At 40.8% G+C, this 20,325-nt stretch overlaps 1 protein-coding gene across 6 annotated transcripts in view; it reads left to right on the forward strand.

The window, feature by feature from the left end:
- The window catches only part of FOCAD (focadhesin), a 200,222-nt gene that overhangs the window by 25,091 nt on the left and 154,806 nt on the right, over positions 1-20,325 (forward strand). For all 6 annotated transcript variants that reach the window (XM_073345495.2, XM_073345491.2, XM_073345494.2 and 3 more), the window contains 2 exons: positions 201-305; positions 16,387-16,488. In XM_073345495.2, the coding sequence (XP_073201596.1) occupies positions 201-305; positions 16,387-16,488 (207 nt within the window). The remainder of the gene's footprint in view (positions 1-200; positions 306-16,386; positions 16,489-20,325) is intronic.

Raw genomic sequence — 20,325 nt, forward strand, 5'->3', positions numbered from 1 at the left:
GTAAGTAATATCTCTATTTTGCTCATAGGTTAAGTGACTTGCCTTCGAGGCAGTAACTGTCAGCTCAGGGAGTAGAACTCAGGAGATCTGAGATCTCAGTTTTGTGCTTGGATAACTAGATCATACTTCTTATGGAAGGGTCAATCAATCCACTGTCCTTTAGATGATGATAACGTTATATATTCATTGTGTTTCAACAGAAATGTACATGGTTTGGTAAAAATTATTGGGAAATTACTACAGATGCAGGCCATTACGGTGGGAAAAAGTGGAGATGAAGCTGTTCGGGATTTGTATGCAGTCAGGTGAGTTTCATGTTTGCGGAGTGTATGTGTTTTAATAATCATTGTTTTGAAATGACAAAAACTTGCACATATAAGTATTTACTAACCCTCTGATACAAAAAACAGTCATTCTGCCACTGGGGCTAAAGGAGAATTTACATTAGCTAATGAGTAGTAGTCATCCTAAAAGCAAAGGTTTCAACCCTTGGTCAAAATGTTTCAATAACATCAGCCCCTTCCTTTAAATGGAGAAAGCAGAATAGAAGACTTGACTGAGCTTAATGGAAGAAATGCATAGTAATCCCTGAAAGAATAGGAGGTACTTAAAAGAGGAGACATTGGATGCCTGGGAGAGAATCCTAGAGAGATACTCATTTTATACTCACTAGTCCACAAAAGATATAGAGCTAGCATCTGTGTGCTGTAGTGCTGCCAGAACTGGGGATCTGTAGAGCCCCTGGAATATGGTCCCACAATAATAATAGTTGCATGCAGTTACTAGAGCCTTTACCAAGACTCAGCTTTTCTGATACATGCATAAAATGCTTGCTGCCATTAAGGTGTAATAATATGATTGACAAAAACTGGATTTTTTTTATGGTAACTATAGAGCTTTTGCCATTTGTTTAAATTCATATACAATGCTATTTATCAGGGTTATGTTATTTTGTTATATTTAATTTTGTAATAAGTGAATAATTGTTTTCCAGGCAACATAGTGCTCTCTTGGTGAGTTTTGCAACAATACTTTACATATATAGAGTCTTTCAGATTCCCAAAGCACTTTTAGTCTGCACCTTCCTCTTGACCAGAGGAAAATTTCCTTTCTTGCCAACATGTGACAGTGGTAGGATACGAAATGAAGAATGCTGTGAAATAGTTGAAATTACCGGGAAATCTAGGTTGGCAGAACGTAACTGTCTGAAGTGGTGATGAATCAGGATCCCAGTGGTAATGCCCATGTAACATAGCTATGGGGTACAGAAGAGCCTTATGCCATTTTAAATGTTAGTCATCAGATGACACTGATTCACTTAGACCACATAGATTTTCATACCTGGACTGTAGTTTACCTGTGAGAGAGAGAGAATAATTTTGAGGGTCCTTCTTACTACAAGAAAGATGTTTACCCAGTCCATCCAGTTGTACCACTGGAAGTTAGATTAGAAAAAATGATCAGTACAGCTAAGAAGGAAGTGGTTCTGGGTGAAGCAACCAAAAGAAGTGTTGGAATTGATACCTTCCTCTCTGATACCTGCCTTTTGTTACTCACGTTTGCAGTCTAGGGCAGTGGTCCTCAAAGCTGGTTCGCCGCTTGTTCAGGGAAAGCCCCTGGCGGGCCGGACCAGTTTGTTTACCTGCCGCTTCTGCAGGTTCGGCCGATCGCGGCTCCCACTGGTTGCGGTTCGCCGCTCCAGGCCAATGGGGGCTGCGGGAAGGGCGGCCAGCGTGTCCCCTGGCCCGCACCGCTTCCCACAGCTCCCATTGGCCTGGAGCGGCGAATCGCGGCCAGTGGGAGCCGTGATCGGCTGAACCTGCGGACACGGCAGGTAAACAAACCAGTCCGGCCCGCCAGGGGCTTTCCCTGAACAAGCGGCGAACCGGTTTTGAGAACCACTGGTCTAGGGGACCTGTTGGTTCATCAGCTGTTCCAGATGGTCTAGATAGCAGCAATACTAGAGTGATTTTTGTTGTTGTTCTGCACTTTCATATAGCCAGAATATTGAAATGTTATCACAGTCATAACACAGTTGTCACTTATTGGTTGGCCTACTGCAGCGTATTTTTGTCTGGGTCTGATGGCAAAGGCTAGAAGCTGCATATGACAGGTTCCCCCCAGGGTTCCACCCGGAACTGGAGTACCGCTGAGCCTGCCTGACCCATCAGCCTGGGCTCCCTTTCCCACTGTGGTGCTGTGATAAGTTGCAAAGCTCTCCAGACTTGCTCTTTCACCAGCATACACATAGATAGGGACACACCCAGCTGCAGCTTCACACAGGTGCTGAGATCAGCTCTGCATGGGAAAGCTCAGCTAAGGCATCTCCCAGTTGCTAAGGCACGCTCCCCCCTCTGGAGTGTAAAACCAGAATTATACCATCTTGCACTGCACAAGGAATTGTACAGCGTAAGCTCATAAAATTCGCCCCCTCCCTCAATGTGGAGAGAGATATGCAACAGCTTTCTGCCGCAAGTTATAATTTCCACACACTGATTTTAGACAAAACAAAAGCAAATTTATTAAATACAAAAGGATAGATTTTAAGTGATTATAAGTGATGGCAAACAGATCAAAGCAGATTACCTTAGTAAATAAACAAAACCGCAAACTGAGCTCAACACACTAGATAGGTAGGATATGAATTAGCAAATTCTCACCCTGTGTGACAAACAGGCTGGCAGTTTCCTAAGGCACAAGCTGCCTTGGCTCTGCAGCTTGGGTTTTCCAGGTTTTCATACACAGGCTAGAAATCCCTCTAGCCTGGGACCATCACTTCCCACAGTTCAGTCCTTGCCCCTCAGGTGTTTCCAGGTGTGTTGTTGTAGGGAGAGTGAAGTCCCATCATGATGTCATTGTCCCCCTTTTATGTCTTTTTTCCACTTGCTAGAAAGCTCTTTTGCGGTGACCTGGGTCAAACAGTTCCCATTGTGTAGTGCTATCTCTGAGAGGTTTCTGTTGTACACATTTCCTGGGCTAATCCTTGTGCTTGTGTGCATTTCCTCGATAAGCCATTAACATTGTTTGGCCTTTTTACTGTTGTACCTGAAAGGCTGCTTGTGGGTGTTTTCAGCCTCACAACATGTTTCAGTAACACATACATAGCCAAACTTCATAGCTTCACATACGATGATAGCACATACAATCCAATGAGATATTACTGTCTAGCAGATCAAGACATTTAGAATGATACCTCACAAGGCATACGTTGTACAAAACGTATCCTAATTGACAGTGGTGAGTATTGGGGTCTGAGGGTATCACACTGCAGTTGATATATTACATAACATCTCATCTCATCAGTAGGGCATATAAACAAGTTTATGGCTTCAGTGCTCAGCAGTCTTCAGTAGCTCCTAATATAATTCTGGAATTATTTCAAGGTCTTGGTGATGATATTTTAAAACCTTGAAGATGCTAGAAGTGGAATATCTCTCAGCCCATCTCTCTCTCCATGACATGTCACAACAACTACAATCAACAGAGATGGTGAAGCTGAGACTGATCATCTTAGGGGAAACTCCAGTTAACCTGGGACTGGGCATTTTTGATGGAAGCTCCTAGGTCATGGAATCACTTACCACTGGAGATCTGTGACCAAGTCTTGCTGCTTTTAGAATACAGTGCCAAGCCTTCTTTGCGCAGGACTTCCCTTAGTAGTAGAACTGAACTGTGGCTGGCCAGGCATTGGGCTCTTTGAAGTCTATCATCAAACTGATCCCACCTAGGAAAACATATCAAGAACGCAGTGTGGGGAGCATTTTGGTCCTAATTTGTGTGTGTGAATACACTGAAACTTTATTATGCACCTGGATACTATGGTGAGATCCCCTTTAGTGATGATTAGCTGAATACAAACTAGATGGCCTTTCTCTCACTTGTGACCCTAAACCGCTGGACACAGCTTTGTTTTTTCTATCAAATTATGTTTCCTTTCTATCTCCTTCTCTTGATAAATTGGGTGGCACATAAAAATAGTCCATATGTCCCCAAAATTACTACACAGAGGTATCTGCAATGCTGTAATATTAGCACAGGGAAATGCTTTAAGATTTCAGCTAACTCTATAGTAACACTGAGTAAATGTTGACTTGCTAGTGGCCACCACTATATCTGCTTTCCCAGACATGGATCTTGGTCTTGTAAAATCCCATAATACTACGGAAACTCCTTTTTATGACCAAGAAAGAAAACTGTTGACATAGTAGTTTTCATCAGGAGAGAGCTATATAGGGATAGATGTGGCTGAACTTTGGAAAATTAATTAGCAGCTTAGCAGTAGTTAGGATTTTTGTATGCAGATGGAGAACACTTAATTCCCAGTTTCTTTGTCCCTAGCCAGCTATAGTGGTGTTGTCCAGCTCTGAAACCTCTTTGGCTAAAATTATGATGATGTAAATTAGTGTGAGATGGGATGGTTAGAACTGCTACAAGAATGTAGAGCCTCCCTCTCCTCAGGGGAGAGAAGGACTTCCAAAGAATTATAGGTGCTGACAGAGTGTGGAAGGTGATGTTTAACAGTAATTTTAAAGCTGTTTAAACTAATTAAGAACTGAAACTAGGCATCATGACAAATCAAGTCTTGTAGACTCAGCCAGTGTATTGCAGCAGGCTTTTGTTGCTGCTGGTTAATTTCTTGAAGAGGTAGATTCAAATGGAAAAAAATGGATCTAAATTTTGAATACATAGGAGTTCAGTGTGTTGAGATTCTGGGTTTTGGCTTAAAGCCCTTCTGTACATGAGGAACGAACGCTTTTTAAAAAAAATTCAAAGACTTGTCAGTTTTTAGTTTACATTTTTAGTTGCACAATTTTATCAACTCCTATACTATATTTCCAGCTTGTAACTACTGTGTTGCACTTGAGGTTAATGTGAAACTGTCACAAGACTTTCTTTCCTAAAGAAAAGTGAGAGTGTATCCAATAACTCCTGGTGGGTAACCTTATTTTAACAATACTCATGTAGTGCGCTGTCAGGTATGCAAAAATGTTCAATGCAAAAATCATTGGAGGATTGATGAAGCACCAAAATGTGAAATAAACAATTATTGTCATCTTTTCTGGCATCTTTTAAAAATTATAGTACAGGTTAAATAAACTTTAGGGCTTAGTGATATTTTCTATTGACTAAAACCAACTTATTATGGCCTATCTATTGTGGTAACATCACACTATGAAGAATTCTTAGAAGGAAATTGAAGATCCTGATGTCTTGCAATTGTTTTTGTTTTTTGTTTCTTTAACGTTTGACACTCTCACCAATTATTTCTTTGTCTCCAATTTTGTCGTCTTTTGAGGAAAATTATTAGGGAGGTTGTGGCAATGTAGCTATGGCTCTATTAATTTCCTATAGTCTAGTCTACTGCTATAAACTAATCAGCCTGTTTCTCCTGAAACAGATGAAAGAAAAATGAATGAGATTTTTCTGTTTTTAAATCATAGAATCCTAGACATGTAGGGTTGGAAGGGACCTCAAGAAATCATCTAGTCCCCCTTCTCCCCTAACCCGCCCTGTGCTGAGGCAGGATTAGGTATGCTGCACTGTCCTTAACATCTGTATTCTGACAGATGCATAAAAGCTGTTCATTTGATCTCCATGATAATATGTAAGTACTTACATTTTTATACCCTACCCTTCCCTCTGGTATTGGAGTTAGGAGTTCCTTGACCCTTTTCAGTATGGTTTTAAACATGATTATGTAGACTTCACTAGTCTCTTTGGTCAATGAAGTCCTTCTGATGATGGTTAAAGACCAAAGCAAAGATTTTTTTTTTAAAGGTGCTTAAAGTTCATTGTCCATATTTAAAATGCTTAAGTATGTGTTTTGACTTTAAAATCAGTTGGCGCTTCAGGATGCTCAGCACTGTTCAACAGTTCATAAATTGGAATCGGCTTTGGCACTTTAGTTGGATGTCCTAGATTGGCATGTCCATGGTCTGGGATCAGGCATTCCCCGAGGAGGGCCTTCAATTCTGAAACAGAGCCTGGTTTTGATGACTTTCAGGTCATATTGTAAAACCTATATGTTAACTCAGGCCTGAATGGATGAATTTTAGTGGCAGGTGAGGATTTTTTGGGGCAGCGTTGTAGACGTTGTCAATGTGGATCAGTGGTCTCCAACCTTTTTACCCCCAAGATCACTTTTTGAATTTAAGGGCAACCCAGGATCTACCCCGCTCCTTCCATGAGACCCCGCCCCGCTCACTCCATCCCCCCGCCTCTGTCGCTTACTCTCCCCCCCTCACTCACTTTCACTGTGCTGGGGCAGGAGGTTGGGGTTTGGGAGGGGTTGCGGGCTCTGGTCTGTGTCAGAGGGTTGTGGTGCAGGAGGGGGTGAGGCAAGTAGACTCTGGGAGGGAGATTGGGTGCAGGAGGGGACTCTGGGCTGGGGCGGAGTGTTAGGATGCAGGAGGGGGGTATGGGGTGCTGGCTCTGAGATGGTCAGGGCTGGGGCAGGAGGTATGGAGTGAAGGAAGGGGTATGGGATGCCGGCTCCAGGACGGGGGTTGGAGTGAGGGCTTCCGCCAGGCGGCACTTACCTTGGGCAGCTCCCAGTTGGTGGTGCAGTGGGGCTAAGTCAGGCTTCCTGCCTGCCCCAGCCCCATGCTGCTCCTGGAAGGGGCCAAAGTCTCCCTGTGGCCCTTGGGGGGGGGCATGTGGCTCCTCGCACTGCCCCCGGAGCTCCCATTGGCCACAGTTCCCCGTTCCCAGCCAATGGGAGCTGCGGGGGAGGTGCTCGCAGAGAGGAACAGCGCACGGAGACCTCTACTCCTCCCACGGGGCATGCTGGCTGCTTCTGGTTATGGTGTGGGGCTGGGGCAGGCCCTGCTGCACCACCAGAGATTGCGATTGACTTGGAGAGTCTCCAGGATCGACCAGTCGATCATGATTGACTAGTTGGTGACCACTGATTTAGATAGAAATACATCTTTCCCATGTATCTAATGACTGATTACATCCCTATTTGTGAATGTTTCACTGTAAGTGCAAATGTACATCAGAATCTAAGATATATATTCTTTGGAATAGCTTACAACAAAATTTAAGTGTTTCATGTTTTTGTTATGGAAATGAACAATTTGTATTTCTGTATTGGTAACCTGTATGATAAAGCTAGGATATATAAATGCATGAAGGGTGTATTTAAGAGTAATTTTATTATTCTTGGGATTGAGAGAACACCTGTGGTGATAACACATTTTGAAAGTTTATCAAGCTTTATATATTGTGCATCTCATATTGCAGCCAGATGGCTTACTGGCCCGAGTTTATATAGCTTATCTTGGATGGATGTATACAGTCTAGTTTTCTGACCACTAAATAAACTAGAATAAATAAACAAACACAAATAAAATTTTTTTCATTGTGGGTTTATTCTGTTTGATTTATATTTCACCAGATCGCTGCTAAACCTTATGAGACTGGGAAAAGTGCAGTAGTAGTAAGGGTGTTCAATATTAAAGGGTGTTCAATATAAAAAGAATATTTTAAAATTAAGTGGAACAGAATTTCAGCAGCAAAGTCAACAGAATAGAGGAAAGAAATTGGCTATAAAATTTTGAGATCAATGTCACTTTTGCAAGTCGTCTTAAAAAGCCTGGGGTGGAAACAACGAAAGAGCTTATTTATCGTTGTATGTGTCAGTACTTTCTGATATGTTAATTTTTTTTCCTCCTTAGCCTCCTTAATTTCTTTTCAGTGAATGATTTGACTCTTCTGTATTTTCCATAACTATTCACCATTTTTGTTTTTATTGTGTTAAAATGTTGAAAAGCTGTTCCCCCCCATCCCTTCCAATCAGCAGTCTGAAATAAAAATTCAGAACAGGTAGAAAAAAGCTTTTAAAATGCATATTTGATGTAGTAAAGTGCTGTGCTTTGTTTCTGAAAGAGTCAGAATCACAGCTGCATACATGTCAATTCATGGTGAATGCAACATTGTTTCCTCGAACAGAAAAAGCAATCTGTCCGTCACTGAATTTATGACGTAAATTGAATTGTAGATCTCCTATGTTCAAAGATGTAACAAAAGGGTTGAGGTGACCTAAAGGTTACAAATAACTTTTGATTTCATTGTTGCCTACCATAAGACTAATCTTTGATTGTCTTTAGATGGATGTATTTACACTTGGATAGTTGGAGCTGGTTGCATGTCTTGCCTTATGCTAGGTTCCTCCCAATAGGATCAAGAACATTGCATTTTCATTTTTTCAGTTAAAGTGCAGATGTTACAGCACTTTGCTAGCAAAGCTGAATTTAAGATTGAAAAGAGATTTCCACCCGCAACCTGTCTTTTCTACTATTTATAACTTTTCCAAGTTGAATTATTTGGGGCTGAATCTTTTCATGTTTCATTTTAAAATCACTCTGATTGACCACAATATTTTATTCTGTTTTTAATTTGATTAAATTTGGTCCAGATGTCTGACCTTTAAGAGCCCACAGAATCAGAATCCTTCTAAATTTAAAATGTTTTCTGTGTTCTGACTTGAAACCAGCTTAACTTTATAACCTGATGCCTGGCATACCATTAGTCCTTGAGGGCCCCATTGGCTTCAGTATAGAAACAAGACCTGGTAGAAGCAAGATCAGGAACTTAACGAAGACTAATTATTTTACCTAATTAGAAGAAAATGTATTTAAAATATAATTGAATATGCAGCTGCCTTAGGCCAGAATGTACACAGCCCTGCTTTTTCAGAGGCTCCACATCATGTAAATCATACACCTAATCTGACAGTGAGAGAGTCATCTCATATTCCCGGGTTTGTGATCCTGTCTGATTAATGCCAGCATAGGGAATTAAATTCTAACTCGCCTTTCACACTACCCTTTGGAAACTTGCATTTCAGCACTGTATTTTGCCCTCCCAGTCCATCTAAGGAAGTCACTGGGACCAAAGCTTCACTAAAAGGGGGTGCAGGAAGGAAGGAGTTAGACAGGGTGGGTGTATTGTGGGTCTGCACAGGGATGTGTGTGTATGGGAAACAGTTACAGGCAAGGAAGGGAGAGGGTGGAGTTATGCCCTTTACTTCTATTAGGTCCCTAAAAATCTGGGGCCAAACCTGGGCAAGGCATGTACCATTGGTCATTTTTCATTACATCCATATCAATAGGAATTCTCTGAACATCCTACAAATATCCCATCACATCAGCCAGCTTGACATTTGAACAGCTGTCATTTTTGATAGTGAAGAAACTTTGTTTTCCCCACTGTTCTGTATATTCATGAGAATTGCTTTCGATGGCATAGTAGGGAAACCTATTTTGTTCAGTTGACTTGAGATTTACGAGGCTAGTACGAGGGTTTTTTCCTTCTGGTATCTGTATGCATGACAGTTAATGTCCTGGAAGTTGGTTGCTTTACAGCCATGGATGTAGAAAGATCCTGAGGAAACTTATACAAAACCGACAGTAGAGAAATGGAAATGTCACTCGTGGTGAACACTGATTACTACCCCTGTCCAGCCATTATGTAACTTGATAATAAAACTTTACATTTACCTAATGCCTCCATCTGAGGAACAAAACATGCTCAGTCATTACAAATGTTAATTAATCTAGCATCCTGCTAAGTGGATATTACTTCTGTTTTATTGATGAAGAAACTGAGGCACATAGAATCATAGAATATCACGGTTGGAAGGGACCTCAGGAGTCATCTAGTCCAACCTCCTGCTCAAAGCAGGACCAATCCCCAACTAAATCATCCCAGCCAGGGCTTTGTCAAGCCTGACCTTAAAAACCTCAAAGGAGGGAGATTCCAGCACCTCCCTTGGTAATGCATTCCAGTGTTTCACCACCCTCCTAGTGAAAAAGCTTTTCCTAATATCCAACCTAAACCTCCCCCACTGCAACTTGAGACCATTACTCCTCATTCTGTCATCTGGTACCACTGAGAACAGTCTAGATCCATCCTCTTTGGAACCCCCTTTCAGGTTGAAAGCAGCTGTCAAATCCCCCCTCATTCTTCTCTTTCGCAGACTAAACAATCCCAGTTCCCTCAGCCTCTCCTCCTAAGTCATGTGTTCCAGGCCAGTAATCATTTTTGTTGCCCTCCGCTGGACACTTTCCAGTTTTTCCACATCCTTCTTGTAGTGTGGGGCCCAAAACTGGACACAGTACTCCGGATGAGGCCTCACCAGTGTCCAATAGAGGGGAACGATCATGTCCCTTGATCTGCTGGCAATGCCCTTATTTATACAGCCCAAAATGCCGTTTGCCTTCTTGGCAACAGGGGCACACTGTTGACTCGTATCCAGTTTCTTGTCCACTGTAACCCCTAGGTCCTTTTCTGCCAAACTGCTGCCGAGCCATTCGGTCCCTAGTCTGTAGCGGTGCATGGGATTCTTCCGTCCTAAGTGCAGGACTCTGCACTTGTCCTTGTTGAACTTCATCAGATTTCTTTTGGCCCAATCCTCTAATTTGTCTAGGTCCCTCTGTATCCTATCCCTATCCTCCAGTGTATCTACCACTCCTCCCAGTTTAGTGTCATCTGCAAACTAGCTGAGGGTGCAATCCACGCCATCCTCCAGATCATTAATGAAGATACTGAACAAAACCGGCCCCAGGACCGACCCTTGGGGCACTCCACTTGATACCGACTGCCAACTAGACATGGAGCCATTGATCACTACCTGTTGAGCCTGACGATCTAGCCAGCTTTCTATTCACCTTATAGTCCATTCATCCAGCCGATACTACTTTAACTTGCTGGCAAGAATACTGTGGGAGATCGTATGAAAAGCTTTGCTAAAGTCAAGGAATAACATGTCCACTGTTTTCCCCTCATCCACAGAGCCAGTTATCTCATCATAGAAGGCAATTAGATTAGTCAGGCATGACTTGCCCTTGGTGAATCCATGCTGACTGTTCTTGATCACTTTCTTCTCCTCTAAGTGCTTCAGAATTGATTCCTTGAGGACCTACTCCCTGATTTTTCCAGGGACTGAGGTGAGGCTGACTGACCTGTAGTTCCCAGGATCCTCCTCCTTCCCTTTTTTAAAGATGAGCACTACATTAGCCTTTTTCCAGTCGTCCGGGACCTCCCCCAAGAGACTTAGTGACTTGGCCATGACATAGACTTTCTCTGTGACATTGATCTCCTGATGCAGATCTCCTGACTTTTGGTCCCACATGCCTTTCTATCTGCTTGTTAAATTTCATTTGTCCTCCAATTACAAAACTGACAGTAAATCAAACCAAAATAAGTAGTGGATGGATAAGTACATTCTAAGATGAATTAGGGATGCAAGGGTAGCAGCTTTATTTCAAAGTTGTATTGGGTGTTGCAGTTAAAGCAGGACTAAAATCCCTCTGTTTTAGTTGTTGAGTTTCTCCTCCAAATATAACACACCAACTGTCATAGTTTGCTGGCTGTAAGTCTTAGTTTGCCTAACACACGATAGCAATAGAACCTTTGATGTTTTTGGTTTGCTGTTCTGTACGCAGTCCAATTCTAGGATTACTGTACTGTTGAGTAAGATGAAACTCTTGAGACCAGATGGTGGAATTGTCATGGTCTTTTTAACATGAACTTCCTTGCTCCAAAGAGACTTGTCACTGTTGATTATTTCTTGAGCCCACTCTGTTTTTACAGCTGAACTCAGGGCAATAGAACAACAAAGGAGCCTGGCATGCAAGGTGTACAGGGTCTGTTGCTCTCTGTAAGACATGTTTTCTAATCCTTTGCTCATTCTTGTGGCTCTTCTCTGACCCCAATCCAATTTTTCAACATCCTTCTTGGATTGAGGAGAGCTGAATGCAGTAGTCCAGTAGTGGTTGTACCTGTGCCACATACTGTATATTTCAGAGTTAAGTGGTGCTTAGATAAAGTTTCTGATTTTAGAGATATAATGGCAGTAAGTTACTATCTGCAATTCTAAATTTTTCCAGAGAAGCCCATCATATTTGTTTAAAGAGGAAAATTGTCTTCATGTCCAAATGCAATGGAGGGTATTGCAGCCTCCTTACACCTTTTTTAACATGTACTCCCAGGCTTAGCAGCCTGGTTCTATCTATCTGCAGAAGCAAGCAAGCACTAACTTTTTGGGGGCACCCTAAAGAACGTTAACAAAATGCAAGTAATTTATGATGATGATAAAATTATTAATCTGACATTTATACAGCTGCATCACAAACACTCTTATATAGCAAATAGTGCTCACAAGTCAGATCAGGATCCATTTTCTTGGCAAGAAACAATACACTGGAACTTGCTTTCACTTTAGATGCCACAGAATTTTTATTAAGAGTAGGATATTGCAGATCTTAAAAACCCTGCAGTTATGCAGTATGAGCTGAACTCCAAGCCTGCAGAGTTCAGGGAGTCTTGTTCCACTGTAACCTCTTACTAGAGTAGAGACAATAATATTTGCAATTTTCTTGGCTGTTAGCTTTCCTCTGACAAACTCCTAAAGAAACAAGGAGCATTAGGTATGAAAGATCATTCTGCAGTCAGCTTATGTAACCCATCAGCCATTTCATTTGGATAATGGTGACATTTATTACTCTTTAAGTAAACTGAAATCCAGTCAGTTACCCAGTATTCTAATAAGGTCAGAGAGAATGAAGTACCATAATATGGAGCACCTCCTTTTGTTTTAAGAAAATGTATCTTTTAGTTTATTTTTCAGAAATGTGTTACTGGGCACAGCATTTTTGTATTCAGGGTCATATTTACAGCATATGGGTATGGTCTCACTAGTTCAATGACAGCCTGAAGGCACCGTCATACTATTTAGTCAAACTATGATGTATAATAGAGAAAAGAAATTATACCTTGTTTTTTCAAAGTGCAGAACTCCTGCATATACCATGGGCTGCTTTTGGAGCTGGGATTACTCAGCACTGCTGAAAATCAGGCCATAAACATTTCTGTGTAATGTGAAATAATGTAAGAATGTCTGAATTTGTTTATATTTTTAGTGTTTTACAATGAGAGACCATCCCAGGCTTGGGCTCTCCTAACAATATTTATTTAAAAAAAGAATACAGACTCCATCTCATATCCTGGTAAACAGACTCCATCAAATACCCTGACAACAGAAATACAACTTAATTTAAATTTCCTAACAGTGTCTCCATCAGAGTCCACCATGCACTGCTAGCCAGCTTTGCCCGTCACCAGTCTCCTTATGGGCCAGAGAGGAAAGATGGGCCTGCAGCATACCCAGAAGTTTAGAAAAATTTGGGCAATTATGTGGAAAGGGGGTTGGCTAGTGAATTCAGAAGGTATAATGGAACTCCAGCTCAGGCGCCCCCACTGACTATGGCATTATCTCCTGGGCAGAGAGGTGGCCTCTTAGCTTGGTAGGTCTCAGGTTATTTAGTGCTTTATAGCTCAAAACCAGCACTCTAAGATCCACCTAGGAACAATTGGCAGCCAGTGCCGATGTTGGAGCATAGACTTGATGTGCTTGTGAAGAGAAACACTTTAACAAACTGAGGGCAGAATTCTGGACCAGTTGCAAGTTTCCAGAATTAAGATGTAGTCCTATCAAGACTGCTAAGTGTCATGTATTGGATGTGCACTCCCACATTCGCTGCTTCTCATTCATTTCTGCAGCCCTGTTTAAATCTCATGTTTCCAGCAGGACTTTTCCTGCAACTTCCCTTGTTGGTCACTGGGGGGAAATTATGGCACCAGGTGTCAATATTGAGGTCAGGGAGACAGTCCTGTGTTCTTAATGTGCCCCTTGCTGGCAGCAGTGGCACCAGTCTGTCTTGTTTGCAGTCGGTGAGGAGCAGAATGGCGTTTGGATGGGCCTGGTGAGAGCAGGGTGGAAGGAGCAAGGGCAGGCACCGGAAACAGAAACTGGAAAGGGCTGGTTAAGAACAGAAGGGGCAGCAGGTAGTGGTGAGCTGGGGCAGGATTGGGGAGCTGCACTCCACTTCCAACAACTGTCATCATAACAAGCTCCCCGCCACCAAAATTCCGCAGGTGGATTTCATGTTTAGGCTCCCATTCCTTTCCCCTCTCCACAAACAAGCTCCCATGCCACATTTTTTCATACTCCCTCCAATAACGTTTGTCCCCCCTGGCTTATCCAGGCTCCCAGTGCTCACCAAAGCTGGTTTTGATTTTGCTTCTGCAGGGTGCAAGGGATAGGCTTCAGTCTCCAATCCCTCCCCCGGTTCACACACCTGTCCACTGCTGAGGGGCACCCTAGGGAGAAATCCATGACTATTTTTCCCTGGTGAGAAATGTGTCACGTGGAGTATCACAAAACTTACCTGTTGTAGCTATATCCCAGTGTATTGTAATAGTTTAGTTCTGGTGGCAAAGGTGTTGACTAGAGGGCTGCATCAGAACGAAACAGTTGCAACCTCTTGGCTGTGTAAATGTGGCTTAGCTACAGTAGCAATCCAGACACTTGTAATGAAAGTAGACCTGCCCTGTTCTAAAATATCACCTGTGCACTCATGTTCCTCTCGTGGTGTCCACCTCAACCACTATATGGCAGTTATCTACCCTGATAGTTGTTTCCATACTCTTGTTTCCTTGTGTGTAGTCCGAGAGAGGGTGCAGGAGAACACATACTGAACATGATATGCAGGCCCCTCCTCTTGCAGCTGGACCCACTTCTCCTTCATGGAGATGAAAGCTGATTTCTCTTTGATTCCTGATTCCAAGCTGGTTTAGTGATGTGTGCTGGCCTTGGACCACAATTAAAATCCCCTTGCTTGGCATTGGGAACACTTCAGCATCCACGAAGCACATGGAATAAAGAGGAGAGCCTGGAAGTGGGGAAGGATGGTGGTGGTGCATGAATGTCCCACAGGGAACTAAATTTATAAAAGCTAGTAATGGGAGGGGGAGAAAGAAGTGGAGCAGACCAACAACAGAGCCAGTGCAGGGGTGACTCCATGGAGACAGCTGCATGAGGAACTGCTTCTGTTCCAGACAGACTGGAGATAGAGTATATGCAACCTGCAGTAGGTGAAGGCACACCTTCAAAAAGCAAACACTTCTGCAAAAGATCCATTTCAAGGGCTGGCCACCTTTGGGAAGCTTAGGTGGGCTCTGGGTGTTTTGGTTTTTGCTGGGAATGGGTGGCTGTAAAATCATTGGTTTCAGAGTAGCAGCCGTGTTAGTCTGTATTCGCAAAAAGAAAAGGAGTACTTGTGGCACCTTAGAGATAAATTGGTTAGTCTCTAAGGTGCCACAAGTACTCCTTTTCTTTTTGTAAAATCATTTACTCTCCAGCCATCAAAGGCCCTTTGAAAAGCTACAACTGACCCTGTTATGGGCTGGAGAAAAAAGAAAAATATTAATACACTAATAGTCATCCGGTCTGGTAATATGTCAAACAGCAAAAGTGGTGGCAGACTTTAAAGACCAGGTTTGAGAAGCTGCAACTTCTGCTTCAGTGGACCAGCCACTATGGGCAGCTTCTCCCGCTGAAGAGATGTATCTGTAGTTGAAAGACTCCAAAGAGTTGGGTGATGTGCAGATCAGAACTTTTGTCTGGGTACTACTTATAAGCTAATAGGTATAGGTTATGTGCTTTATACCTCCTCTCCTCCTTTTTTTTTTGTTGTCTTTAAATAATTATTCCAAAGATTTTTCCCCTCCTATTTGTGTTAAGTGATTTATGTTTTCTTCTTTAATAATTAGTCTTGTCATCTGTAGCTTATTGAGGTACCTGAAGCATTTCAGAGTATTTTGGGCTAGTATCTTAATTTTGGGGAGGCCTCCCCTTAATTGGGGAGAGGTTTAATACCCCCCATACTTTGTGAGCTCCTTTGTTTTATTTGGTAATAAAATATGTTTTAATATTCTGCGGTATGTGTGATGCTTATTGTTGAGCAGATAATGGCTCCTTTTATGGGTTAATCAGTTGATGCACTTCTGGTATCCAAGTCCATTGCTTTAGACAGTGTTTAAGAATCCCTTAAGTATGAAAGGTGCTCTATGACAATAAAGACGAAGCATTTAAAATATGAGATCCTAAAGACAAGATTGTGGAGGGAGACTTTCAAAGACACAAAGGGCAGTTCGGCATCCAACTTCCACTGAACAGCAATGAGTGTTAGGCACCTAACATACCTGTGTGTTTCTGAAAATCTCCCCATCTGTCTGTATTTAAATAAATTACGTGATTTTTAGGCACCTATTTATGGGCATATTAATTTAACTATAAGCACTCTGTGGAAAAAGTCTTTGCCTAAATCTGTATCTAAAAACAGTTCATTTGAATATTGTTTCCAGGGGATCCCAAAAATTATACTAGTTCGATGTATAGTATCTTGATGAAACTCGTGAAGGAAGTTGGTAAAGGCAGGGGTTAAATTTTGTACATCTACAGCTGTTATCTTGAAGATAGTTACCTCACATGTTTGCCTCCTGCATTACAGATCCAAACACGATTTCTCTGTGTTTCAGGTATCCTCCTCATCCACTGATCACTGTACTTGAAAACAGACCTGATTGCTGGCCAGTTCTCTTGCAGCAGATAACAGTATTTTTCCAGCAATGTCCAGAGAGGTAAAAAACAAATACAGTTCAGTTGTTTGTTTATATCTGTAGAACACGTACTAATTCCACAAAGAAGTGCTTGCTGAAGTTACAGGGTAAAGTACGTGGTTGTATGTTTTTAAAAAAGAACAGCAAAACCCTCTTAGGGTATGTTTAAACAGCACAGAAAATCCCTATGGGGTGGAGGGTTCCCAGAGCCCAGGCTCCAGCCCGAGGCTGGAATTTTACACAGCAATGAAACAGCCCCGCGAGCCTGAGCTGGCTGGCATGGGCCAGCTGCAGGTTTTTCTTTGCTGTGTAGACATACTCTTACATTTCTTCAAATAATACATACTGTCAGTTAGAGCTGGTTGAAAAAATGGTTATTTTTTAGCCAAAAATTGTATTTCAAAGTTTTTTTGTTTCCGAGTGTTGGAAAATTTCTAAATATCTAAAATTGCTAAAGTTCTTAATCAAAATAGTTATTGTAAAAGTTATTCAAAATGCTGTGGAAATGGTATCTGAATTTTTGATAACAATTTTGATGTTTTAGATGATGCCTTTGATTTGAAAAAGTCACTAATTTTTCATTAAAAATGTAGTTTCTGAAAAAAGGTCATTGTTGGATGAAAACTTTGAATTCAAAAATTTAATTCTCTTTTGTTATAGACCATGTAGTTATGAAACCAAATATTAAATATAACTTTGGAAGATTGTCACAGAAATGGTCTAGCCCAGGCAGAAAATCCACTACAGTGAGGATGTTAATGGAAACACTAACCGTTCACTAAACCAACCAAAAAATTATTTCCCTGTGTTAATTGGCCAGTTGGCTTTTGAATGGATACAAAATTTGCATTTTGGAGGATTGGGACTGCTTAGTTTGGAAAGGAGACAAGCTGGGACGTCAGTTAAACGAAATAGTGAATGATTTAGAGAAGGTAAACCAGAAGTTCCTATGTACCTTTCTCATAACATAAGCACAGGAGGATGTTCAGTTCATTCACATTTAAATCTGATCATAGCAATTATGTTTTTGTTTTACACAACACATAATAAATCTGTGGAACTTGCTGTCCATGACATTGTCATTGAGTCCAAGAGCTCAGGCAGACTTAGAAAAAGAGTAGCTATTTACATGGGCAATGAGAAAATCCTCTATGTTAAATACCTAAGTAAAAAGTCGGAGTATTAACCCTTAAGCCACCTGCCCAATAATGAGGCATGAATACATATGGGCAGGTTACTCTGTTATTGTCCACGGTGGGTTTCAGGTACTTTCCTTTGAGGCGTCTGGTACTGTTGCTGTTAGACAGGATACTGGAATAGATGGACAGTTGGTGTGTTCTGGTGTGGCAATTCATGTGTTTCTAGGAGTTTTCTGCTTTCTTCAGTGTTGATATTTTTCTTACTACAACTCTGTTCTTTTGGGAAAGACTATGCTGAACAGAAGGCCATTTAAAAGTCAACATTTGCAAAGCATTACCACAGAAGTATCAGAGGTGCCTGCTAATATGTGGCTGGGGAAACTGTGTTAATCTCAAATGTCACTGTGTGATAACTTGGCAATTGCTGACATTTTAATGGCTAAAGCTGTATAATAGCACAGTCTGTCCAATGACAAGCTCCATGAATATCTTTTATACAACATGACTTCATTGCAGGTAAAATGAGAGCTTTTCTTCTGGGATTGTGCAGCAACCTAGTACCATAGCTACAAGCCATTTTTCCTGTTAAGTTTAAATGATAGCGATTTTAAATGGTGGCTTTTGAAGATGCTTGTTTTTTTATTTAAAAAATTGAATTGCAAAGCCGCCGCCTTTATAAAAATTGTCTGTTTAAAAAAACAGACTCATACCATTTACGTATACATGAAGAGCTAAAAGGTCACTGTCAAATAGAAATCTAATCTTGAGAAATGAGTTTAAAGCACTATCAAGTATTATACCAGCCCCTGCGCTACTGATCATTAGTTTTACAGAACATATTTCCCTATATTTTTAAAAATGTCTTTTCTCTGTTGTTTTGTGAAAGACTCACAAACAGGGGAACTGACTGTAGTAATACAGTGAAATTAACTACATATATAGTGCTCTGTTTCATAAAGTAGACAACTGGGGTAAGAGAAATATTTTTCAATATAAATATTTTTCTCTTTATTCTCTTTATGAATTTAGGTGTTACTTGTAATGATAGAAGTTAAGGAATCTTCAAACAGAAGTTTGAGTTTTAAGTTGATGTCAAATTAAAAAAGGTAGATTCATTTTAAAACAAAATATTAGAAAGACAGATCCTCCAGTCACTTTACAATTCTGGAATTCACTATTCATAAAGAATTCTGTCATAAGTGGATGTGATATAATCTGTTGTTGAATGGGCAGCAGAAAAAGTGTGAAACGACCTTATTGAAGTCTATGGCAAAACTCCCATTGACTTCAGTGGGACCAGGATTTCACTCTTAAGGTATAAGGCCTGTCTGTTTCCTTAAGCGTGATCCTGCATACACTTACTGAAGTCAGCAGGACTAGTCACATACATAAAGTTGAGTAGATGAATAAGAGTTTGCAGAATCAGGGTCTTAGTGTTTTGTTTTAGTTGTTTTTTTCCCCCCCTCTCAGGGGATGACCTGATGGTGATGTGGGTGTGACTGGAGGAGATAGTATGGCTGTTTGGGAATTGTTATTGATCTATTAAAATGTTAATGACCGTTGTTATTCAAGGAGCTCAGAAAACAGGGAGGCATTGTGAAAATTTGACATTACGTTTTTCTGTTTTTCATGGGAAAGTTTTTATTTGAAATTTTCTGAACTACTGTAATAACACCTAGAGCTGGAGCTAGAGATTTATAATGAGTTAAAATAAAAAAATTTGTTTCTTGCAGATAACTACAGAAGATTTTAAAATGTATTTCATTTTTGGTCTAATCCCACAATCTTTACTGAGGCAAAACTCTCACTGAAGTCAATGAGTAATGCCTGAGTAATGAATGTGTTCTGTCACGAATACATGCATTCTCCAGTACTGAAATCATAATAGAGTATTTTAAAATGTATGCAGAAGGGGAAAGCCACAGATAGCTTTTCATAACCTCTCAGGGAGTTGAGTCCTGATTCAAATTACTTGGAAGTCAGTGGAGAAATTCTGATTAACTTCAGTAGGGTTTAGATTGAATGCATAATTATTATGGCCCTGATCCTCCCACTGAAATCAATGATAAAATTTGCAGCGACATTGGAGGGTGCCAGAAAAACTTTATTTTATATGGTATTTAGTATATATTTAGGTGTATAGTAGGTATTTTGTGTGATGAATGGGAATATGAAGCGACAACTGGTTAATTTTTTTTTTGAAAATAGCTGCATTCTTTGGAAGAACCCACTTATCCTGTTGTTCTTCCTGCCACTTTTTATCCAAAGGCTTTTATAGCATAAAATCCTAGATCTAGAATATAGTGATCCAGATGTATTACTGATTTTTTTAAGACATGAATGGGAGAAGATGAAAGGTTTCTGGAGGTACTTAATTATTTAACAATATCTGGGCATTGTAACCAGTATTGTGATTCCCAGTTTTGAGACCATGAGTCATAAATGGATCAACAATTGGATATTTTTTTAAAATGTGTAGTTGTGAGTTTCTAGCAAAGTGAATCCAATAAAACAGTACAGTGATACACTCTTTGCCCGGCAGCAACCCTTGTTGAAGCAGTACTTTGTTTTGATCACTGTTGGTGTGGTAACTTTCAAACAATAAGTTATTTTGTGTTTGATTTATAGTGATGGACAGTCAGATTTTATAATTGTATTTCTGAACAACATTATCCAGATACCACATAATTTGGTACAACAATATCTATGATGACATTTA

Source organism: Lepidochelys kempii, chromosome 5 (genome assembly GCF_965140285.1).
Source record: "Lepidochelys kempii isolate rLepKem1 chromosome 5, rLepKem1.hap1, whole genome shotgun sequence".
In the NCBI taxonomy this organism is placed as follows: domain Eukaryota; kingdom Metazoa; phylum Chordata; order Testudines; family Cheloniidae; genus Lepidochelys; species Lepidochelys kempii.